The sequence below is a fragment of the Erythrolamprus reginae genome, chromosome 5, assembly GCF_031021105.1.
Source record: "Erythrolamprus reginae isolate rEryReg1 chromosome 5, rEryReg1.hap1, whole genome shotgun sequence".
In the NCBI taxonomy this organism is placed as follows: domain Eukaryota; kingdom Metazoa; phylum Chordata; class Lepidosauria; order Squamata; family Dipsadidae; genus Erythrolamprus; species Erythrolamprus reginae.
In genome coordinates this window covers 18,586,761-18,612,652 of record NC_091954.1, presented here as the reverse complement: position 1 = coordinate 18,612,652, position 25,892 = coordinate 18,586,761, and the positions used below count along the sequence as shown (strand labels likewise).

General features: G+C 42.7%; 1 protein-coding gene across 4 annotated transcripts in view; it reads right to left on the bottom strand.

The window, feature by feature from the left end:
- Positions 1 to 25,892, bottom strand: part of TET1 (tet methylcytosine dioxygenase 1) — a 146,445-nt gene that overhangs the window by 51,385 nt on the left and 69,168 nt on the right. For all 4 annotated transcript variants that reach the window (XM_070752161.1, XM_070752160.1, XM_070752162.1 and 1 more), the window contains 3 exons: positions 10,063 to 12,580; positions 7,772 to 7,862; positions 3,032 to 3,125 (listed from right to left, as the gene is read on the bottom strand). In XM_070752161.1, coding sequence (XP_070608262.1) covers positions 3,032 to 3,125; positions 7,772 to 7,862; positions 10,063 to 12,580 — 2,703 coding nt within the window. The remainder of the gene's footprint in view (positions 1 to 3,031; positions 3,126 to 7,771; positions 7,863 to 10,062; positions 12,581 to 25,892) is intronic.

The window sequence follows — 25,892 nt, the reverse complement described above, 5'->3', positions numbered from 1 at the left end:
GCCAAACAACATTGTTTAGTTGACGGGACCCGGAGAAGGCCAACATTGCAATGGATTTCTGTCTCTTGATGTTTCATCCACAGATTCTTGAATTCTCTTCCTGGTTTTCATTTTGTTGCCCATTCAATTCATTTCATTACTATGTAAATCCTCATTTACAGTAGCAATCACAACCGGAACTGGCAATCCCATCAATAAATGAAGGGATCGCAAAGTGGAAAATCATGTGATCCAGGCTGTGCTTTCTTGTTCAAAATTGACAAAACTAATCAGTTTTACACCTTCAGCTTTTGTCTGCCTCCTAACCATTCCCCCACCCTTTGGAAAGCTCAGGACAATTAAGAAAAAATAAAGTTTGTATTTACATTTATTGGAGTGGAAGGGATTATAAGAAAGTTTAAGTAAGAACATAGTGAGGAATACTCATCAAAATAACATAGTAGTGTTGGCAGTCACGAATGTGCTTTGCAAATAGCCCCATTGTGTGCCTACTTACTCTTTTTATTTTATTTATTTATTTATTAGATTTGTATGCCGTCCCTCTCCGAAGACTCGGGGCGGCTAACAACAATAAAGAAAACAATGTAACAAATCTAATATTAAAAAATAATCTAAAAAAACCCAATTTAAGAGACCAATCATACAAACAAGCATACCATGTATAAATTCTATAAGCCTAAGGGGAAGGGAAAAAATTTCAATTCCCCCATGCCTGACGACAGAGGTGGGTTTTAAGGAGCTTGCGAAAGGCAAGGAGGGTGGGGGCAACTCTGATATCTGGGGGGAGCTGGTTCCAGAGGGTCGGGACCGCCACAAAGAAGCCTCTTCTCCTGGGTCCCGCCAAATGACATTGTTTAGTCCAGTGTTTCCCAACCTTTTTTGAGCCGCGGCACATTATTCATATTTTCAAAATCCTGGGGAACACTGAAAGGGGGGGGGGGCGGGCTAAAGAAAAGTTTGGACCAAAAAACCCTCTCTCTTCCTCCCTTTCGCTCTATTTCTCCCTCTTTCTCTCTTTTCCTTCCTTCCCTTCTTTCTCTCTCTCCATCCCTCTTTCTTTCTTTCTTCCTCTCTTTTTTGCTCCCTTTCTCTCTCCCTCCTTCCCTTCCTCTGTCTTTCTCTCTCCCTTGCTCTCTCTCTCTCTGTCTCTCTTGCTATCTCTTTCTTGCTTTTTTCTCTCTCTCTTGCTCTCTCACTCTCTTTCACTGTCTTGCTATATGTCTCTTTCTTTCTCTTTGCCTCTCTTGCTATCTCTCTTTCTTTCTCTTTCTCTCTCTCTGTCTCTCTTGCTATGTCTCTCTTTCTTTCTCTTTCTCTCTCTCTCTGTGCCTCTCTTGCTAAGTCTCTCTTTTTCTCTTGCTATGTCTCTCTTTCTTTTTCTCTCTCTGCCTCTCCTGCTATGTCTCTCTTTCTCTCTCTCTTTCTCTGCCTCTCTTTCTTGCTCTGTCTCTCTTTCTCTGCCTCTCTTGCTATGTCTCTCTTTCTCTCTCTCTCTGCCTCTCTTATATGTCTCTCTTTCTTTCTCTCTCTCTCTCAGCTGACTGCAAGCGGGAGCCCTGACGGCGGCAGCTGGACACCGTATATGCCAGGCCCGCAGCGCCAGCATGTACGACGTCCAGCAGCACGTCCAACCGCCACCGTCAGGGCTCCCGCTTGCAGTCAGCTGAGAGAGAGAGAGAAAGCGCTCCCTCTCGCCGCCGCCATCTCCCCGTGACTGCCTGCGGCCGCCCCCCCCCCCACTCCCATCGCCAGTGCCCTCCCGCCGGGCCACAAAGGACACTTGCCATCGATGCCAGAGAAGCTCCAGCTGGGCGGGGCGCTGCCGGTACTTCCGTCCTGGGGCTCCCGCTCGTAGCTGTCAACCGGCTCCTGCTCCATGCCACGGTTTTCGGCGCTCTCCTGCTGGGCCCCAAAGAAGGAAGGCGGGAAAAAGGCGCGAAGAATGGAGCTCTCCTTCTTCCTGCCTTCCTTCTTTGGGGCCCAGCAGGAGAGCGCCGAAAACCGCAGCATCGAGCAGGAGCCGGTTGACAGCTGCGAGCGGGAGCCCCAGGACGGAAGTTCCGGCAGCGCCCCGCCCAGCTGGAGCTTGGCGGCACACCTGGCCATGTCTCACGGCACACTAGTGTGCCGCGGCACACCGGTTGGGAAACGCTGGTTTAGTCGACGGGACCTGGAGAAGACCCACTCTGTGGGACCTAACCGGTCGCTGGGATTCGTGCGGTAGAAGGTGGTCCCGGAGATATTCTGGTCCGATGCCATGAAGGGCTTTATAGGTCATAACCAACACTTTGAATTGTGACCGGAAATTGATCGGCAACCAATGCAGATTGCGGAGTGTTGGTGTAACATGGGCATGCCTTGGGGAGCCCATGATTGCTCTTGCAGCTGCATTCTGCACGATCTGAAGTTTCCGAACACTTTTCAAAGGTAGCCCCATGTAGAGAGCATTACAGTAGTCAAACCTCGAGGTGATGTAATCCCTTCCATCTCTAACCTTCTCCAGTGTCAAAAGTGTGGGTGAAAGGAATAAAATATAGAGGCAGGATTACAAGAGAATAAGCAGACATACAGTGGGGAGTATACTGTACATCGAAAGCAATGTGCCAGCAGCTGCAAGGGCATTATGCACATGGCTCAGTGTATTCCTCATTTTGTGCCTTCAGGTCAATATAAGACAACATACTGACCGTATGGCCATCACAAGACTGAAAGATACTGTTAAGGTCATAAATGCAGGTATTGCTTACAAAGTTATTTTTTCAGCATTGTTGTAAGTTTGAGCAGTTACTAAATGATGCAGCTGGTAAGTGAGGACAATCTGGACAGAAATTGTATTATTTTTAATACATATTGATCTTCCTGTTCATATACAACAGTGGTTTTTAGTTTAGAGTGGGATATATTAGTAAGATAAATGTCTGAGCAACATGGGAAAATATTTTTATGAACATGAAGGATCATCAATATTATAGGGAAATGGAGTGGAAGTAAACACAAATGTGTCTTACATTACTAAAAAATAAAAACTCACCCACTTGGCAATTGGACACCCCTGGGAACTTTTTCCTTCTCTGCCTGTATACACCACTACTTCTATTCTTACAGCACTTCCTTTTGCTCCATACCTGCAGAAAGGGAAACAGAAAAATAATTGATTAATACATTATCAAAAGACAGCAATAATTACTATGAGATCCATTCTGAATTGACTCTAAGGTATTTCTGAAGGCAATACTCTCTGAAACAGACTCATCTGATAACAGACTCAAAGATAACAAAATAAATACATATTAGATTTTTTAAAATAGCAAAGCATTAAACTTGAGGCATCACATTAGCGCAAAGAGAAAGGCCTGATGTTGCTTCTAAAAAGGACATATTTTCTGCTTCTGAAGATCCTCAAAAACCTTAAGATTTAAGGGCAGTCACCAACAATAATTCAGGATACACAGTACTCTGAGAAAACATACTGCTAATGCATCTACAAACAGAAGGCTAAAATGAAAGGGTAGAAATTTCAAAGAATTAAATTTCATCTACAGTATACATTTGAAGAAATTTCTTCAACAGCAGACTTGAATACCTCTAACCTAATGATATCAGCTCCGCTAGGTAAACTACTGTAGATCATGAAAGCAACTCACAGGAAGCCTTTTACAGAGATTGGCTAGAACCATGATGGGGAATCTATGGCACGCCTGCCACAGTGGTTGATATCGCCCACCCAAAAGGAGCCCACCCTCCAAGCTCTTCCAAGCCTCCACTCTTTCTGCAGAGAACAAGCGTGTGTGTGTGTAAAAAGCTCTTCCCTTCTACCTGCATGCTGTTACTGGCTCTTCACCCAACTCTGCACCCAGGTAGCAGCCATGATTCCAGGTAGCAGTGTCTTCTTGGTCTTTCAGTGTGTGTGTGTGTGTGTGTGTGTGTGTGTGTGTGTGTGTGTGTGGTGTGTGTGAGTGCAGAAACAGTAACAGCAGCTTTTCATGCCACCAAATCATTTGTGCAGGAAAGAGTGAATGCTTGGAAGAGATCGGAGGGCAGGCTCCTTTTACGTGGGTGATCACTGGTGTAGTTCAGCGGGGAGGCTACACACAGGGTGTGCTGTTTAGAGAGACCTGGGTGGGGTGAGTCCCTTTCGAATCTCGCTCCCTTCTCCCCACACTCTAGGAAAGAAGCAACAACGTGAAGCCTCTTTGTGACCACAGCGGCAGGCAATAGGCCCAAATGGCTCCCAGCATTCCTCGCGCACAACCCCACCGCTCAGAAGAGCAGCTGCAGGGGTAGGACAAGAGCTTCCCTTGCGTGCCCTATTTTCTTCTTTTCTTTTGCCACTGCCACTGCTTCCAAAAGCGCACGCGTACCAGAGAGCTGGCCAGTTCATCCAAGGGCATGGGGTGAGTTACTCAGCTGTACATCTCCACCCTGTGTCCATTCAGTGAAGCAGTGGAAGTAATGTACCAATGTCTGGAAGCTGTCAGGGTCTGGATGGATGCCAGCATGCTCAAGCTCATTCCAGACAAGATAGAGTGGCTGTGGGTACTGCCTCCCAAGGACACGTCCACCTGTCCATCCATTACCCAGGGGGTAGAATTACTGACCCCCTCAGAGAGGGTCCGCAACTTGGGTGTCCTCCTCGATCCACAGCTGACTTTAGAACACTATCTTTCGGCTGTGGTGAGGGGAGCGTTTGCCCAGGTTCGCCTGGTGCACCAGTTGCGGTCCTGTTTGGACAGGGAGTCTTTGCTCATGGTCACTCATGCCCTCATCACCTCAAGGTTCGACTATTGCAATGCTCTCTACATGAGACTACCTTTGAAGAGTGTTTGGAAACTTCAAATTGTCCAAAATGCAGCCGCGAGAGCGGTTATGGGCCTTCCAAGGCATACCCATATTTCACCATCACTCCGCGGACTGCCGATTAGTTTCCGGACACAATTCAAAGTGTTGGTTATGACCTACAAAGCCCTACATGGCATTGGACCAGATTACCTCCAAGACCACCTTCTGCCGCACAAATACCAGCCTCCAGTTAGGTCCCACAGAGTCGGCCTCCTCATGGTCCCATCAACCAGACAATGTCGTTTGGCGGAGCCCAGAGGAGGAGCCTTCTCTGTGGGGGGCCCGGCCCTCTGGAATCAGCTCTCCCTAGAGATTCACACTGCCCCCATCCTCCTTACCTTCCATAAAAGTTTAAAGAATTATTTATGCCGCCAGGCCTGGGGTCATTAGATCCCCCCCCCCCCCCGACAACGAGTGTTTTAGTGTGTCTGCAGAGTGAATGATAACTAATATTTCTTTTAAATTATATTAGAAATTTTTAAAGTTTTTCTAGTCATATTAATTGGATTCCAGATGGATTGTTATGTTTTTTTATATGTTGTGAGCCGGCCCGAGTCCTCGGAGAGGGGCAGCAAACAAATCCCAGAAATAAATAAATAAGAGCTGGACTGGAAAGAATGGCATTGGTTCTATTATGCTGAAATAAATAAATACTGGAATGTTGAAGCAAACAGAAGGGGGTTTTGTGAGTGAAATTTCATCAGTCAAACTCCCCAAAATTATAGACACTAAGCAATTGGAGGGAAGAAAAGCAAATTGCAGGAGAAACAAATCAGCAAGAAAATGAATGGGGAAATTGCAATGCAGATTGCCTTATGTGAAACAGATCTTTATGCAAGTCAAATGTATCTGATGTTAAGTATTGCTAAAAATAGTTTATGATGTTGACAGCTTAAGTTACAGTTTTCATATCACTTGCTCTGTTCATATTAAGCGTGTTAATTTGAGTACATCCTGCAAAAAAGTGTCTTGTAATAGTGCAATGTCAGTCAAATTATCTAAAATTTCATCCTAATTTGAGATTTCACCAGTTTCCAGAGGCCTCAGATTGGCTAAGATGGTAACAAAATGTGGAACAAATCCAGGATGACTTTATCTATAGCCTAGTTAAAAACTTTTGAGTTACAAATTTTGACCAATGCAAACAAACCTGTCCATAACTCCCAACTTACAAGGTCCCAGAATCCAGGAAAAGGTTATTTTATCTGCACAAAACACGGAAGGCTGAGTTAACCTTGGGCAGCTTAGGATCAAACTCCTGGTTACGGGCAGCGTCAGCCTGCAATACAGTGATCCCTCGATTTTCGCGGGTTCAAACTTTGCGAAACGGCTATACCACGGTTTTTCAAAAAATATTAATTAAAAAATACTCCGCGGTTTTTTTCCTATACCACGGTTTTTCCCACCCGATGACGTCATATGTCATCACCAAGAGTCACTTCTCTCTCTCTTTCTCTTTCTTTCCTGTCATTCTCTGCTTCAATCATTTTCTCATTTCTCTTTTTTTCTCCCTTTTTCTATAATTTTTCTCTCTTTCTCTACCTTCCACTCTCCCCCCTCTTGCTCTCTCTCTCTTTCTCCCTCTCTCTCTCCCTCTCTGTGAGGCCGGCAAAGATTGCTTTGAATGTCGGCTGCCCCTGCCCCCCAGCGCCTCCAGCCCCCTCGCTGCTACCGCCCACCCGCCCGATCCACCCCTCTCACCGGTTTTCTTGGGACACGGGTCCTCCTGCAGCAGCGCTGGCGGCTACGGCTTCTCATCCTCTTCATTCGGCCAGTAGCCGCTCTGAGCGCTTTGAGAACGCCTGCCCCACCTCTCCTGCAGCCCCCTCACTGATAGCTGGGACGAAAGCGCTCTCAGCTAAGGGACTGTGAGGGGGGCAGGGCGGGCATTCTCAAAGCGCTCAGAGCGGCTACCGGCCGAATGAAGAGGATGAGAAGCTGTAGCCGCCAGCACTGCTGCAGGAGGACCCGTGTCCCAAGAAAGCCGGTGAGAGGGGTGGATCGGGCGGGGCGGTAGCGGCGAGGAGGCCGGAGGCGCTGGGGGGGCGGGGGCAGCCGACATTCAAAGCAATCTTTGCCGGCCTCCGCACTTTCGTCGCTCCCCGCCCTAATTTCAAGCCCGGCTCCTTGAAAAAGGGTGCGTGGGGGTAGTTTTTGGCTGTCCATAGCCAAAAATGGTGCTTTTACTTCCGCACCACTATTTCGCGCAAATTCGACTTTCGCGGGCAGTCTTGGAACGTAACCCCCGCGAAAATCGAGGGAACACTGTACTGCATCCTAACCATTGCGTCACCATGGCTTTACATATTTGAATATATTAAAGGACGGCAATGTGAATTTGGGGAAGAGAGCTGAGTGGGAGCTCTAAGCATTCCATACCTTCTCTCATTAGTGCAAAAGCAGAGCACTGAGTAAACAAAAGAAATCCAAAACTTATGATAGGAAAACAGGAGGGGGGAAAAGAGATTTTAGTAGCCAACATCTTGTAGGAATGTACGCCTGTAGGTACATCAGGCCTAGGTGCCCTGCTACAATTATAGCACTATGTGCAAAACAAAGGCTAAGTACCTAGATTATAATTTGAACAGCTTGTTGCCGGTATCTGAATTTCCCCCATGAAATTCTCCCACAGTTCAGTCTTCAATTACCCTTAGCAACTTAATTACATTGCTTAGAAATTAACATGAGATGGATTTCTTCACATCTCCATAAAGCGTATCATGACTTTCTACCCAATACCCAATGCTAACAACAGTTTAAAGGCAAGTGAGAATATTCAAACTCATTTTCTAAAACGGACTCATACTTGCTATGCGTAAGTGTTCTAGTATATAATATAGTAACAAGAGCACACCAGATATACCACAACTACTATCACCATCCATGTATCCAATTGATTTTTATTTATTAGTATTAACATTTATTTCCTCACCTGTCCTCCATTATTTCTCTGACTGCAGCAATATTTGGGCCCGTTCCAAGGTGAGTATAATATGGACCTTCATCCTTCTCTATAATTTGTTCTGCAAAAAAACCAAAAGTTTTAAATAGTTGTTAAAAATATTGCATGGACATTCAGAAAGGCTACTTATATTTCTTGGCTGAGTCTCCTTTGACTCAGTTTAACTGTTCTATTAGCAATAAACAAGTAATCCTCAAGTTATGTCCATTTGTTTGGAATTATTATGATGCTGGAAAAAGTGACTTATGACTGGTCCTCAGACTTATGACCGCTGCAATGTCCCTACGGTCATGTAGTCAAAATTTAGACACTGGCCAATATGCGTGCATTTATGGCAGTTGCAGCTGTGTTGTCAATGGGGGGAACCAAATTCACTTGATGACTATGCAATATGCTTAAAAACTGTAGCAATAATGGTAGCAAAAAACTGTAGCTTAATAATGGTAGCAAAAAGCTCATAAAATTAGATGTGACTCACTTAATGATCGCATCACTTAGCAACAATTATGGTCGTAAGTCAAGGACTATCTGTGAAATACTTCTATTAAAATAACTCATTATTATATCATTTTGGCACTGAAATGCAGGAATGGGATTGGCAACTGAGTCACAGTTCAACATGAATGACGAGGGATTGTATAAACACTATCAGCATTGGTTATTAATTTAAACTTGATAATACTGCCATATAAATAAATTCTGCAGGTGGATGAATTTCTTAAATAGAGTTTTGATTCTTCCTTTCCATTAAAAATAAATAAATTAGACATTACAGAGTATTTTGTTGCCACTGGAATTCAATGTGTTGGCCAATAACATATAGTAAGAGACCCATTGATTAAGGCTTAACTTCAGCATTCGTAAATGCTGTCAATCACAATTTCTGCATAATTCTGAACAAAATAAAACAATTTCTTTCCTTGTAAACTATGAAAAGGAAAGGTGGTTGGGAATTTTATCAGCTCCGATTTCACAAAGTGATAAAGCTCAACACTGACAGGTTTTAAGTTTGGAAGAAAATTCCAGAATCAAGAAGGTATCTGTGCAGAATCTGGGTAAATGCAGATAATCTTCTTTTTATAGAATAAAACTCATGAATTTCAGTATGTATAAATATTTGCAAAGTTTTTTGGGAATTCTGACCTAAGGAAAAGCAAGATTTTAATAGAAGAGAATATTTGTAGATCAGGGTGTGGAATTCTTGGTGCTCCCTGAGCTTTTTTGCTTGCAGACAGTTCATTATCTGACTAGTGTTGGGATTCTGTCCATAACGGTTGGATTGGCAATATATAAACCAACAATATGTATTATAATTGAGCTATGTCTGATTAGCTGAGGTGTTGCAGACTGCCACAAGATGGAGCTAGAGTTCATAGCTTACTTGTCTGAGTCACCCTCTCTGTTTCTCTTTGGCTACTCACAGTTTATGGCTACTCACTGTTAATTTTCTCTGCATTTTCTCTGCAATCTCTCTGTATTGTAGTTATAGGTTATCGCTAAAATGTGTTTAGGCTTGATATCTTTATATATCAAGTAAGATATGGTAAGAAAGACTATGTACAGTGGTACCTCATCATACAAACTTAATTGGTTCCAGGAGGAGGTTCGTAAGGTGAAAAGTTCGTAAGATGAAACAATGGGAGGAGCAGCTAAAGGGGGCGGGTGGAAGAAGCAAGGCTAGGCTAAAGGGTGAGTGGGAAGGAAGAAAGGCAAGGGGGGCGCCCCTCCCTTTTCTTTCTTAAAAAGACACCGTTTCAGTGCCTTTGCAAGCATGCAAAATCTTTACTCCTCCAAGCTGCCCCTCCCTTTTCTTTCTTCAAAAAAGGGGGGGGGGAAAGAAACCCCTTCATCCCAGCAGCAGCTGCTTGGGTTCGTAAGGTAAAGTAAAAATAGTTTGGAAGAAGAGGCAAAAAAATCTTAAACACCGGGTTGGTATCTTGAAAAGTTCGTTAGAAGAGGCGTTCGTAAGATGAGGTACCACTGTAGTTGATAATATTTGGATTGTTATTCTGACTTACTATGTGTATGACTTTAGACTGTTTATCTGAATATGTTATTTCTCAAAATAAACTTTAATTCAAGTTAGCACATTTGTGTGTGGCTGAGTAGATATTCACAACTAATCTGAAACGTTTGTGCACAATCTTGGTAAACAATGATTACTCTGCTCATACATTGACAACTAGGCAGCATGATCCGTATAGAAAGATAGAAAATATTTCAAAATTCATCAATGCAAAAATAAACCACAGGACACTTACCCACACAGTCACAGCTTGGAAAATTACTCTGTCCTTTCTTTGAAGGTGTATCAATTAAATTCTTTGTAGGGGTATCTAAGAATGTCATGGGAGATTCAAGAAAACTACTGAGTGTATTCTTTGTTGGAGAACATCTTAAGTTCCCAGTACCCTGTTGCTTTTCAGTCTCTAAAGTTCTTAATGTTGGAAATGTAGCTTCACTTACATGCTCCACATTTCTAAGAGTGTGCATGGGATCCCCCGGCAATCCATCATCACCGTTAAGGGGGATCAGTTGCAGATTTTGATCCTTTTGTTCCACAACGTCCTGTGGTTTAGCTTGATTTTCCTCGCAGATGTCACCAGCTCTCTGAGTGAAGATCTGAGGAAAAGGACGCAGCTGAGAGATATTCATGGTTTGTTGTACCTGAGAAGTCTTGCCTTTTTCTGTAAACATCTGCCCGTTTTCATATCCTTGTTTTATGCAAAAGTCTGTTTTTAACTGAGGAACAGTCAGCAGGTTACTAGAAAGCGGGGCTTCACATTGAGGAGCCCCTGTGATCCCACTCGGGCTGCTGGCAACTTGTGCATCGCTAACGCCGGTTGTTTTGAGGGGCTCTGGCACCGTTTCACAGCCCGATGGCTTGTTTCTTATTTTGCTTTGTATTGAAGTCGGTAAAGGCCGATGGAATATTATCTGAGTTTTGGGAAGAAATAACACAGCTGGTTTTTGCTGGGATGACAAAGCACTCCGATTCCGCGCCTTCTGTCCTTTGGTTTTGGAAGATTTTTTCCCCAGGGCCGACAGCTTTGCCTCTTGTGATGCAACGCGCCCAAGTTTGCGCAGTTTGGGTTTTTTCTGTATGTCCTGCAATTCACTATACTGGCATTCTTGCTGTAGCTGACTTGGTTGGTCTGGTACGACTTGAGGTTTCTTCTTCAATCTTTTGGCCCTTGGTACCGATTTCTCGTTCTTCCGAGGCGGCTGCCTTTGCTTGACTAACGAGGAGCTGTAATTGTTCCTCCCAAACACCGATTGTTTCTTCTGCAATAGGCACTGATCCTGCTTATTTTTTGATTGCATATCAGATGGTAATCGACCGAGAAGGGTTGTCGTCGCCTTCGGATTGGGGCTTGTCCTGGTTGACTCAATTATTGCTGCGAGTTGAGTTAACTGTGTGGCTACCTCTTCTTCATCTTGGCTGTGAACACCACCCTTAAATACAGAACCACTTTTGAAATTCAGGTTGTGAACAGCCTTTCCTTCCCATTTGCCAAGTGTCTCTCCTCTGTTCCACCGCTGTTTGATGGTACTTGAGTTTTTGGAACATGGACCAAGAGCAGTTTTATGATGGAGAGGACATTTCTTGGTCGCAATACCTGAATTTCCACCAGATGCTAAAGCAGAGAAAGGCCTGGTGTCTTTTGAGGTGCAATGCAACCTACGCAGTAAGTTAGATGGACCTGCAGATTTACTGGGGAACTCAGAAATAGCACCTTGAGCCTTGTAGAACAGACTCTTAGGATGGATTCTCCTCTGTGAGGAAGGATGAGAAAAAAGCTGATCTTTCTGTGGGCAAGCCCCTTTTATTACTTTCAGTGCAGATGATTTTAAGAGACATGGGTTATCCTTTTTGTAATTGTTCAGCAAATGTGACGTTTGCTGCTCTAAACCTTCCGGTTTATCCGGTGAAGAATGGCCTAAAGGGACCTCCGACAAACGTGTTAATGCCTCAATAGCTACCACCTGTTCCACAGTTAAATTTCTATTTTTAATCAGAGATAAAAAAGGTGACTGAAGTTGCAAATCTTCAGGTTGGGAATCCTTACTAGGAGTATTTGGAGCACCATCATCAAGACAAGCACCCCTTTCAAGCACAGGAGTACAGGGTGGCTTGTCCTGCAAATGTAAAAGTGAAATGGTTTGCAATAGTGAGTTTTCCGCTTCCCGAATGGCGTTTGGGTTTTCTGTCTGATGACCTACAACGCAGTCCTTCTTTTCTGGAATAGCACCATATGTTCCAGTTGCCAAAGGGTAGTTGCTGTTCAGCTGAGCCGCTTCACTCCAGGAGGCACCGGAGTTACTGTGATTGCAGCTGTTGGCCAGCTTTGCAGTAGTGTTCACATCTGTTTTTTTCGGTGTGCTCACATCTGATTTCAATGATGTGTCACATTCTGCTGGTGAATGTGGTAAGATCTTAATGCCATTTCTAGCTGTATGTGCAAATAACTTGGGGGCTTCATCTATTATGCCGGAAGAATAAACCAGTTTTGCTTCCTTTTCAAAAGGCGTTACATTGTCATCCCTGGCTCCAGCGTTACAGAGACATCCATTCATATGGATGCTAAGTGACGGATTTTCATTCGGCACCCACTTCTCTGTTTCTAAGCCGGCCATACTTCCTTTTTCATTCGTCTGCACATCTTCCCAGGGCAGTGAGTAGTTTGCTTTCAACTTGTATTTTTCACCATGGCCATAGGCAACATATTCCACAAGCTCCGCTCTGCAGCCATTTACAAATTTGCTTTTCAGATCTCCCTGTAAAACAGTACAAATACATTTTTAAAAAATGCTGCCCACCATGGGATTTCATACACTCTAGTACAGTGATACCTCGTCTTACAAACGCCTCATCATACAAACTTTTCGAGATACAAACCCGGGGTTTAAGATTTCTTTGCCTCTTCTTACAAACTATTTTCACCTTACAAACCCAGCACCGCCGCTGGGATGCCCCGCCTCCGGACCTTCCGTTGCCAGTGAAGTGCCCGTTTTTGCGCTGCTGGGATTCCCCTGAGGCTCCCCTCCATGGGAAACCCCACCTCCGGACTTCCATGTTTTTGTGATGCTGCAGGGGAATCCCAGCAGGGGAATCCCAGCAGCGCAAAAACGGGTGCTTCGCTGGCAACGGAAGTCCAGAGATGGGGTTTCCCAGCGAGGGGAGCCTCAGTGAAATCGCAGCATCGCAAAAACACAGAGGTCTGGAGGTGGGGTTTCAAGGACTTTGATGTTTTTGCGATGCTGCGATTTCACTGATGCTCCCTTCACTGGGAAACCCCACCTCCGGACTTCCGTTGCCAGCGAAGTGCTTGTTTTTGCGATACTGGGATTCCCTTTGCAGCATCGCAAAAACACAGAAGTCCAGAGGTGGGGTTTCCCTTGGTGGGGAGCCTCAGGGGAATCTCAGCAGTGCAAAAATGGGTGCTTCGGCTGGCAAAAGGGGCGAATTTTGGGCTTGCACGCATTAATTGCTTTTCCATTGATTCCTACGGGAAACATTGTTTCGTCTTACAAACTTTTCACCTTAAGAACCTCATCCTGGAACCAATTAAGTTTGTAAGACAAGGTATCACTGTAGTTCTCATGCACAATACAGTGCAGGAAAAAATGGCAGTATTATAGATGCATTTCAAAATAATTGCTACCCAAGAGCAGATTCTAGAACAAGGTACCTACTGTTTCCTCCTAATTTATACTATAATCAATAATAATAATAATAATAATAATAATAATTTATTAGATTTGTATGCCGCCCCTCTCCGAAGACTCGGGGCGGCTCACAACAATAATAAAAACAATATTATAGTAGAACAAATCTAATATTAAAAAACATATAAAACCCTATCATTATTTAAAAAACCAAACAACACATTCATTACCAAACATAAAACAAAGTATAAAAGAGCCTGGGGGAAAGGTGTCTCAACTCCCCCATGCCTGGCGGTATAAGTCTTGAGTAGTTTACGAAAGACAGGGAGGGTGGGGTCAATTCTAATCTCCGGCAGCCAATGATCGGCAGCCAATGCAAGCCATGAAGTGTTGTAGAAACATGGGTGAATCTTGGAAGCCCCACGATGGCTCTCGCGGCTGCGTTCTGCACGATCTGAAGTTTCCGAACACTTTTCAAAGGTAGCCCCATGTAAAGAGTGTTGCAGTGATCGAACCTCGAGGTGATGAGGGCATGAGCGACTGTGAGCAATGACTCCCTGTCCAAATAGGGCCGCAACTGGTGCACCAGGCGGATCTGGGCAAACGCCCTCCTCGCCACAGCCGAAAGATGATGTTCCAATGTCAGCTGTGGATCGAGGAGGATGCCCAAGTTGCGAACCCTCTCTGAGGGGGTCAGTAGTCTCTCCCCCCCCCCAGGGTAATGGACAGACAGATGGAATTGTCCTTGGGAGGCAAGACCCACAGCCACTCCGTTTTGTCTGGGTTGAGTTTGAGCTTGTTGACACCCATCCAGGCCCCAACAGCCTCCAGGCACCGGCACATCACTTCCACTGCTTCGTTGACTGGATAGGCCATACAAAAAGCAACCACAATACTGATTACCAAAGATTTGTTTGTTTTGTATTTAAAAAGAGACAATAGCAATAACTTCAAATAGAAAAAAGAGATATTTGGTCTAGTAGTTAAGGCACCAGGCTAGAAACTAAGAGACTGTGAATCCCAATCACTTTGAATTATTTATTTTAAAAAATGTAAAAGTAGGATATGAATGAATGAACGAACAAATGCATATGTGCTTATTCTTACTTTCTTTTCTCATGGGAAATGCTTAGCTAAACGTGTATCTTTAGGTTAGCCTGGTAGTCCACAATCTGAAGAAAACAACATTTCAGAGACCCCAAGTCAATATCAGAAAAGCCAAAAAAAGAGATGGAATTCTTGTACATAGTACAAAGTACTTAGTACAACATTGCAGAAATGTTTTCAGCAGCAAGAATAAATATTTTGAATTTAACCAATGAATTAGTAATTAGCAGTTTCAAGCTATGGCTTTTTATTTTTGTTTGCTACTTTTGCAAATCATGGCAATGATGCTTTGAAGAAGGACAATCTTTAGTACACTGTATATTATCATGCTTCTATTTAAGTAAGGTGGCCATAAAAGAAAACTACAGTGATGCCTCGTCTTACAAACGCCTCGTGATACAAACTTTTTGAGATACAAACCCGGGGTTTAAGATTTTTTGCCTCTTCTTACAAACTATTTTCACCTTACAAACCCACCGCCATCGCTGGGATGCCCAGCCTCTGGACTTCGGTTGCCAGCGAAGCACCCGTTTTTCCCCTCCCAGTGAGGGGAGCCTCAGTGAAATCGCAGCATCGCAAAAACACAGAGATCTGGAGGTGGGATTTTGAGGACTTCGGTGTTTTTGTGATGCTGCGATTTCACTGAGGCTCCCTTGGCTGGAAAACTCCACCTTCGGACTTCCATTGCCAGCGAAGTGCTCATTTTTGCGATACTGGGATTCCTCTGCAGCATCGCAAAAACACAGAAGTCCAGAGGTGAGGTTTCCCATGGAAGGGAGCCTCAGGGGAATCCCAGCAGCGCAAAAACGGGCGCTTCAGCTGGCAAAAGGGGTGAATTTTGGGCTTGCACGCATTAATTGCTTTTCCATTGATTCCTACGGGAAACATTGTTTCGTCTTACAAACTTTTCACCTTAAGAACCTCATCCCGGAACCAATTAAGTTTGTAAGACGAGGCATCACTGTATTTGTAATATTAGACTAGACTACAAAATAAGAAGACAATCATGAACAGGAATTGAAATTATACATTTTCTCTAGCTTTAAAATTCAAAGCCAAATACTGAGGCATTTACCCTGACTACATAACAAAATTATAGAATTACAACTGTCCCAAATGAGCTGTTTTTCAGAATGAATTGGACATATTATTCCCACCATGTTAAGCTGCAACTGTAAGTAATACAAGCATGACTGTTAACCTTGAAAAGAATGCCATTTCATAAACTGGTAAAAGACCTGGCAACATTAAAATGTTGGTTTATAAAATGTTTCTTTTGATTTTCCATTTTATGTGCCCTCAAAACCACAACATGGGAAGGAAAGCCCAACTTGCCAATTCTCTGTGTGTGTGTGTGTGTATACATACATATATATTCCAAACTTGTAAAGAATTGATAAAGAAATAAAGGGAGACTAGTATATGTCTACAGTGGTACCTGGTCTTACGAACTTCATTCGTCCCGTGACGAGGTTCGTAAGTAGAAAAGTCTGTAATATGAAACAATGTTTCCCATAGGAATCAATGTAAAAGCGAATGATGCATGCAATCCCAAAACTCACCCCTTTTGCCTTGCGCTGCTGGGAATCCCTGCCTCTGGACTTCCGTTGCCATCTGACGCGCCCGTTCTTGCACTGCTGGGATTCCCAGCAGTCATGGAAGTCTGGAGGCGGGGCATCCCAGCGGTGGCGGCTTGGGTTCGTAAGGTGAAAATAGTTCGGAAGAAGAGGCAAAAAAATCTTAAAACACTGGGTTCGTATCTTGAAAAGTTTGTTAGAAGAGGTGTTCGTAAGACGAGCTACCACTGTATTTTGAGCTATTTAGCTCTCATCAGCTAGCCAGGATTCAAACTTGAGCTGCTTTTGCCTTGCTAGGCAGTGCTTTACCCTCTAAGCCACAGGCCCGCAGAGGCCATTTATTCAGCCCGCCGCCAGCCACCTCCATCCGAACATAAACATTCACCTCACAATCCCTCCAGCTATTAGCGACAGGAAGAGTGGAGGCACAGGGAACGCTCACTGACCAATCACCTTCAAGGATTCATCTCAACCACTAGCGATGAACCAATAGCAGGCCATCTCTCATCCACACTCAGGAAGGTCCCCACTCGGGCTTGTCATTGTGTGGCCGCGGCAAGTAGTTGAAGCTGCTACTCCTCCCCATGGTCCCAATTTCTAATCCTGGTCAGAACCAATGTTCCCTCTAATTTTTTTCCGGTGTGGGCGGAAAGTATAGTGTCTGAGCGACAGTCCCTTTGGGACTGGGCGGCATAGAAGTATGTATGTATGTATGTATGCGTGCATGCATGCATGCGTGCGTGCGTGCGTGCATGCATGCATAAATAAATAAATAAATAAGAAAAAAATTCCCTTTTTTTAATTAAAAGAAATTAATAATAAAAAACCAAAATCTATTACTATTATTACTATCTTCTCTTTTTCCATCCCTGTCTCCTCCCCCCTTGTGTGTGTTTGTGAACTCTTGAACCATTTCCAATAACAGCTATTGGAAATGGTTCAAGAGTTCACACACACACACACACACAAAAACGGCTGGGGGTTTTTTCCTCTGTTATTATTTGGGTGCTTTTTACCATATGCTTTAAATCAAGAGTCATTTCTCTCTCTTTCTCTCTCCCCCTCTTGCTCTCTCTCTCTCTTTCTCACTTTCTCTCTCCCTCTCTTTCTATCTCTCTCCCCCTCTTGCTCGCATTCTCCCCCTCTTGCTTCGGCAGGCATTCCCGAAGCGCACGGAGAAAGCCCTCTCTCACAACCCCCTGGCTGGGAGCGCTTTCATCCCGAGAAGCCGCAGCCGCTGCGGAAGAAGTCGCGCACCAAGGCAGGAGGCGGAGGAGGAGGAGAGGGGGCGGATCGGGCGGGGGGCAGGGCCAAGAGCGCGAGGGGGCCGGAGGCACCGTGGGGAGGCAGGGGCAGCCGCGGCTACCTTTCCTCCTACTTCCAGCACCTCCCCGCCCCCGCACCCCCCCGCGGGCTGGCAGGGGGATGGGGAGTGTACGCCCATGGAAAAGGGTGTGCGGGGGGGTATTTTGGGGGGGGCGTGCGCATGCGCGCAGCTTACGGGGAACGCTGGTCAGGACTGGAGGTAAATGTTGCCACCACTAGATGAAGCCTCAGCCTCAGCTGGTTATGTCTATCCTGATGGTGTATATAGATATTTGACCTTCACAGAATGCCTCGACTGGGTTAGGGACCCATACAACTCAGTATCCGTTGCTGGAAAGGACCTGATTTTAAAGGAGCAAGAAGAACTCATTGAATTGAAACAAGATCGTGGTTTAAAGCTAAAATTTCCTGATCTTCCTTTGGACAGTTTTTGGTTATCTGTTGCCAAGGAGTTCCCCATTCTGGCCAACAAAGCTATTTTGACATTGCTCCCGTTTTCAACCACATATCTATGTGAGCTGAGCTTCTCAAGCCTGACTGCGATAAAAACTAAAAACAGAGAGAGACTGAGAACTGTTGAGGAAAAGCTTCGTGTGTGGCTTTCTACCATTCCTGCCAGGACATCCCTTTTGTGTTCATCGAAACAGGCCCAGGTTTCACACTGCGAGTATAAATACATTTAGAAATTATTATTTTTAACTATATGTACCATATGTACTGTGTTAGAGTGTGATTTTGTGTCATTTTGGTTGGTGGTGTGCCCCAGGATTTTATAAATGTAAAAAATGTGCTGCGGCTCAAAAAAGGTTGAAAATCACTGTCTAGTTGACGGGACCTGGAGAAGGCTGATTCTGTGGGACCTAACCGGTCGCTGGAACTCATGCAGCAGAAGGCGGTCCTGCAAAGTATACTGGTCCTTCCATGTAGGGCTTTATAGGTCATAACCAACACTTTGAATTACGTCTGGAAACCAACAGCCAACCAGTGTAGTCCACAGTTGGAGAAACATGGGCATGCCTAGGTAGGCCAATGACCACTTGCGCGCTGCTTTCTACACAATTTGCAGTTTCCGAACACTCTTCAAAGGTAGCCACATGTAGAGAGCATCGCAGTAGTCGAACCTCGAGTTGATAAGGGCATGAGGGACTGTGAGTAGACTCCCTGTCCAAATAGAGCCGCAGCTAGTGCACCAGGCGAACCTGGACAAATGCCCCCCCTCGCCACAGCCGAAAGATGTTGTTCCAAGGTCAGCTGTGGATCGAGGAGGACGCCCAAGTTGCAGACTCTCTCTGAGGGGGTCAAGAGCTCCCTCCCAGAGTGATGGACAGACAGATGGAAGTGTTCTTGGGAGGCAGAACCCACAGCCGGAGTTCCGTCTTGTCCGAGTTGAGTTTGAGCCTGCTGTTAGCATCCATCCAGATGCAAACACCCTCCAGACACCGGCATATTAGTACCACTGCTTCACTGAGTGGACATGGGATGGAGATGTATAGCTGAGTGTCATCAGCACACTGGTGGCAACTCACCCCGTGCCCTCAGATGATCTCACCCAGATGTTTCATGTAGATATTGAACAGCAGGAGAGAGAGAACCAACCGCTGAGGAACCCCACATGGGAGGGACCTAGGAGTCAACCTCTGACCTCCTGTTAACACTGACTGCAACTGACCAGAGAGGTAAAAGGAGAACCACCGTAAAATGGTGTTTCCCATTCCAAGTGCACTACCCTGCAAGGGTTCATCAAACCCTGCTCCACACCGGTTAAGGAGGGAGCGAGTCACCCTATACAGAGCGGCTGGGCGAGATTCCGCAGATACAATCAAGGCAACATGATACGCACATCTTGTTGCCCTGAGCACCACTTTGTAAATCTTAACATGAGCATTTACAAGTGTTCGGTCAGATTCGGATTTGCTTTTCCTCCAACGCTTCTCTAGATATTCTCTTCTGGCGTTTCATCCCCTGGAGTTCCTCAGTAAACCAAGGAGTTCTCCAGGGTCTACTGCCACAGAGTCAACAAAGGTGCAATCCGGTCATTCCAGCCCGCAGCAAGGGATTCTGCCGAATTGTGTACAAGTAAATTGGGCAAAACTCCAAGCGCTCTCTGAAAGCCCTCCGGATCCCTCAGGAACCTGGGGCAGAACCACCTAATCAGTTCCGGCTCCCTACGAGGGAGGATTGAAGCCTTGAAATCAAGCCAGAGCAGAGCATGACAAAGGCAAAATATCTAAGCCCCTTAGTTTCAGATCATTACTCAACTGCTCTGAAAGCTACTGTACAGCATGTTGGGAGTGTGCCTCCCCTCATGAGTTGGACCCTAAATTACTTGGTCAGATCCATGGTTGCCATGGTGGCCATGAACTCCTGTGCCAACCCAGAGGACTCGCAATAACTTCTGTTATTGACCAAATACTTATTTTCCACCATAATTCGCAAACAAATTCATTCCAAATCAGACAATGTGATTTTCTGGATGTGTTTTCTCATTCTCTTATAGTTGAGGTCTACCTATGATGTCAATTACAGGCCTCTCTTCATCTTTTTAAGTGGGAGAATCTGCACAATTGATGTCTGACTAAATACTTTTTCCCCACTGTAGTAGTTAATGGACCAACAATTCAAACATGTGTATATAGTAGGAGAGTCAAGGGTCAAACTACTGTGCAAATGGCCCTAGAATTCAACTCAAATTACTAATGCAACTCAGGTTAATAATAATCGAAACCATACTGGTTTTCTCAAATAAGACTACATATTTGGCTCCATCAAAGTATCCTTTCAATTTATAGCCATGACAGCGAACCTATAGCATGCATGCCAGAGGTGGCACATAGAGATGGCACGCAGAGCCCTCTCTGTAGGCATGTCATTGCCAGCTGTTCTTCTAGTTTCCAGCATGCCAGCCAGCTGGTCTTCATGGGCACTTGAGTACTGGAAAATGGCCTGAAAATGCCCAAAACACAGCCTGAAAACTGCTTGTAAAACGGCAAAAAACAGGCATGCATGTGCCAGCCAGCTGGTCTTTGGTTTTCCGATGATCCGGCACACACATGCACGCGTTTTGGTTTGGGCACTTGGGGCCGAAAATGTTCGGCATCACTGGTCTATAGTCTAATAATTGACTACCATTTTTAGTAGACTTTTATCTGAGTATAACAACAATACTGTTAAGTGAGTCATTCAGTTCAAAGGTTGATATTCTCTCAGGCCTAACCTGAACTTTTGCAAGTGAAACAGGATTTTCAAGAAAGGCGACAAAAAACCCCAAGCCATAATTCTACACAATCCTGGTTTCCTATTCTGTGAAAATTGGCCCAATGGATAAAACAGAGAGGGCTATAAAACAGTAGTCAGGTAAAAAATTATAAGTATTCATTTTATATTCAACAGCTGCCTGGTCTGTATTATAAAAAGCATTGATGGCCATATTAGTGTTTTCTACGTGTGATGGATTTAATAATTCTCAAACAGCTTGGTCCAACACATTTAGACAGATGGATTTAGAACAGCTAGCAAGAAAGCTTCATGTACAACATGTACAACTCAATCTCAATTTATGATTAACAACTTTCAATATACAAATGTTTGTATGCTTAATAGCTTTTAGTTGTGTCTACTCTCTTCAGCAGATAAATATCTTCTGAATTTCCAAATGAACACGTATTATCCATTAACAGAAGGCAACAGAAAAGGTAGATGCTTAATACAGATTTAGTTGTTGTTGTTTTTTAAAAAACCTCTCCAAATACCTTCCAAAATTATTTATTACACCCGCCAGTGATATTAATGGTAATTAAAAGAGAAAACATTTCATCCAAAACTCTATTCAAATTCTATAACATCTATCATAGGAGAAGTGAAGTCCAAACTAGAAAGCTAACTTTCTCAATAAATACAAGTAGAACAAGATAGAAGTGAATGCAAAATTATGTATGCCTGGAATTTTGCAGGAAACATCTGCAGTGAACATTTATTTTGAATGGGATTACTTATATGAATATGACGTAATCTCAGTGGAATGGGACTATTTATATGAAAATTTCCAATTTTTCCTCATCAAAACCATTGTAAAAAGTGGTCATGTCACTGCAGGATGCTATGAAAAACTGTAAATGCAGACTGGCTGCTTGAGTGCCCAAAGTGCAGTCACATGACTATGAAGATGGGGACCATTGGAACTTGGAAAGTTCCATTGTAACTTTGAATGGTTGCTAGGCAACCGGCTGTAAATCCATGACTTCCTCTGAGTCCCATGGTTAAAGCATCTCATTTCTAACAGAGACTACTGTAAACTTCTCTCTTCTTCAGTTTTCATCTTGGTCCCCTTATCAAACATCCCTTAAAAACCCAAGCCAGCTTTTTGTCCACTCCTGGATTCAATGCACATACACACACACAAACCGTTTTACCATCCACCCTCCTCATGATCTTGGACAGGGTTAGGCAAAGTTCTTCTCTTATATGACTTGTGGATTTCAACTCCCAGAATTCATCAGCCAATCATGCTAGCTCAGGAATTCTGGGAATTGAAGTCCACATGTCATAGAAGAGTCAACTTTGCCTACCTCTGGTCTTGGAGAATATTTATGTCTTTATCTTGAGAATATCTGTATCCTTCTCTCTTCCAGCACCAATCCTGTTGTTACAACCAATGCAACAATGCTGAACTGATTTGGCAAAAAAGTGGATTCTGCACATTGAAAAATACAAGGAACAAAAAAAATATTATTTTTATTTTATTTTTTGCCCTTGTCACTACTCTCTTTTGCATAAAATAAATTTCCTGAATACAATTAGTATATTGATTGTTCTCTTTTTGCATATATATGCGTATCCCATACTTTAAAATATCACTAATGCAAGAAGAAAATGTTTCAGCATTTATTTAAACATTTCTGGCTTTTGCTTGTATATTGTTTATATTTATAGACCTTAAAATAGGGCATGCAGGGTTTTTTTTCCAAATTTCTTTAGCAAGGAAAGAAACGGAGAATTAAATATAAATTATTGAAAAGATGCTAAATAAAGGGGAAGGCAAGGATTACCATGTCTGAAATTGTACTTTTGCAGATTGTTGTTTAGTGTAAATGAAAGAATGAATGACTTTGAAAAATAGGGGGTTATTAGAATTGAAAGAACATGCTTAAAATTTGGATGGCAATGTTATTTGTGGTATGAAAAAGATAAGAATGTAGATTTTAAAAATCATTTTATTATATGACATACTTAGACTTTGAAACAGATATAAAACAAGATTTTTTTCCTAACATACTTTTATTGTTATCACCCCAGGAAGCATTTTTAAAAGATAAATGATAGTTTTTAAAAAGTGGTTAACTTATATGGATGTACTGTCTTTCTCTTAAGTTAAAAAAAGAGAACATCTGGAATCCAAAAGTTATATATATATTATTGGTTCTCCTACGCCCAGCTAATAGAAAGATTAAAGCTATGATTTTGAAATTGGTAAGAATTTGATGTGGAATTGTGCACAAATGATGCTCATATTATTGCCAAGATCTACACATTTTTACTGAAAATGGAAACAGGATGAATAAGTTAAAGTGTATAATAATAAGAATCTTATTTTGGTGAGAATATCTTGTTGAATCAATGGGAAAATATATGGAAGGATTGATATTTACTTTGAAATTAAATCTTAAAGATTACTTTTATAAAATTATGTATCACTGGTATTTGACATCAGGTACTGTCAAAAATGTGTAATGGAATTTCAAATATTTGTTGGAAATGTAAATAATCTGAAGGGTACATTATTTTGTTTTTGGTGGACATGTAATAAAGCTAAAAAATGTTGGGACCAAATATGTATTTTGATTCAGAAAAAAAAGCAAATCTACAATTGAAACTAGAGAGTTTTGGAGGGGGTGTTAATAGACAAGCAAATTGAGATATCTTATTGAACTTTAGAATAGAATAGAATTATTTATTGTCTTGGTGCATATGCTCTCAGTGTACATAAAAGAAAAAGAAACATTTGTCAAGAATCATGTGGTACAACACTAAATGACTGCCATTATATATCATAACAACAGCAAGACTTCTATGTGTAAAGGTGGTAGGTAGGATTTACAAATACAGGTAATTCTTTATTTACAAGAGTTTGTTTAGTAACCATTCAAAATTACAACTGCGCTGAAATAAATGACGTATGTCTGTTTTTCACAATTACAACTGTTGCAGCATCCCTCTGGTCAACTGAAATTCAGATGCATGGCAAATGTTTTATATGCATGACGGATGTATCCTGGGGTCATGTAATCATCTTCTGCGATCTTCTCAGGAGCACAGTCAATGGAGAAGTCAGATTTATCTAACAACCATGTTACTAAATTTAACAACTGTGGTGATTCACTTAACTTGTGGCCAGAAAGGTTGTAAAACGGTCTCACTTAACAATATAAATTTGGGGTTCAATTGTGATCATAAGTCAAGGACTACCTGTGCCTACAATGAAAGAATGGATGACTAAACTGATGGGAATGATGGAGATGGCAAAATTGACAGCTTTGATTAAAAGTAAAAATTTGACTAATATGAATTCTACTTGGAAACCATTTGGTTTTTGTGAGAAATCAAAAGAAACAAGAGTTTGATTTGGGGATTTGATGATTAGAAATACATGGGGTTGTAAAAGTAACATAGACTATTACTAATTTTAGAGTATTTTTATCTATATCTATGTCAAAGAATGCTGAAAGTCATGCTTTATTTCCCTTTTTTCTGCATCTTTATCATACTTTTTCTTATGATCTTTTCCCCCCTATTTTCTTTTTCTCTGTAAGCTGCAAGATCAATTTAACACCATACTATGAAAGATAAACTATGTACAGTGATACCTTGTCTTACAAACTGAATTGGTTCCAGGACGAGGTTCTTAAGGTGAAAAGTTTGTAAGACGAAACAATGTTTCCCATAGGAATCAATGGAAAAGCGATTAATGTGTGCAAGCCCAACAATCACTCCTTTTGCCAGCCGAAGCGCCCGTTTTTGCACTGCTGGGATTCCCCTGCGGCTCCCCTCCCACCTCCGGACCTCTGTGTTTTTCACTGAGCATCCCCTCGCTGGGAAACCCCACCTCCGGACTTCCGTTGCCAGTGAAGCGCCTGTTTTTTGCGCTACAGGGATTCCCCTGCAGCATCACAAAAACACGGAAGTCCGAAGGTGGGGTTTCCCATGGAGGGGAGCCTCAGGGGAATCCCAATAACGCAAAAAAGGGTGCTGTGCTGGCAACGGAAGTCCGGAGGCGGGGCATCCCAGCGGCGGCAGTGGGTTTGTAAGGTGAAAATAGTTTGTAAGAAGAGGCAAAAAAATCTTAAACCTCGGGTTTGTATCTCAAAAAGTTTGTATGACGAGGCGTTTGTAAGACGAGGTATCACTGTATTTCCTTTATGGTCTTCTTTAGCTCTACAGTTAAGCTTTGCAACCGATTTTTTTAAATCAGCAGCAATAGAAAGATTGGGAACAATTTTGATTCATTCATTTTTATCACATTCTCAACCACTTGCTTTCCAGTTTGCTCCAAGAAATACATACGTTCAAGAACAAGTCTTCTCTATGTAGTCATGTAATTTGATTTCTGCATTTCATTAGCAGTTTCATACAAGACTGAAGAATTTCTTCAATCAAGCATGTATGAACACAAAACAATCACATTATGAAAGAGAAAAGCAATTAAAACAATTATATTTAAGGTGGTGGTCATTAACTAGCAAGTTTATTACCAATTTACAACACCTACTGATGATCTTCATATTGGTGGATGATGCGATATCTAACTGCAGAAGCTGTATAATGCTCCATATATTTTATAATACAGGCCTATTAATTAATTCTGCATGATTTAAAGATGCATAGTTGGCTATTTGAATAGCTTTTACCACAATTTTCACCAGACTAGCCTTTTTCTTTTTATTGTAATTATTGTCCATTTTATATTGTCTTATAGTTAAAAAAATTTCAAGCAGTTTTCTGGTTGTCTGGTGCAGAAGATAACCAAGTATTCTAGAAAGAAAGGTTAATTTTAGGATACAAGTCCAAGTTTATCTGAAACAGTCCTATCTTTTTATATCTCCATCTGACCCGCTCCATAAGTTTCACTTGAAAATACTGCGCCCAAAATCAACATTTAAAAAGTTAATGCACACACAAAAAGTGCAACTTTAAAATGTTGAAGGAGAGATGCAAACCTATGCCTCTTCACATTTTAAATTCATCTGAACAACTAGTTTTCATTACAAAAGTGGAAGAAGAAATTGAGTAAAATAAGAGCTCATCTTACATTCATTCATTCATTCAATCAATCAACCATATTTATTTGGTCAAAGACCAGCAAAATTGAGAAGAACAAACGAAAACAGACTGAAGTAAATAAATACGATAATATACTA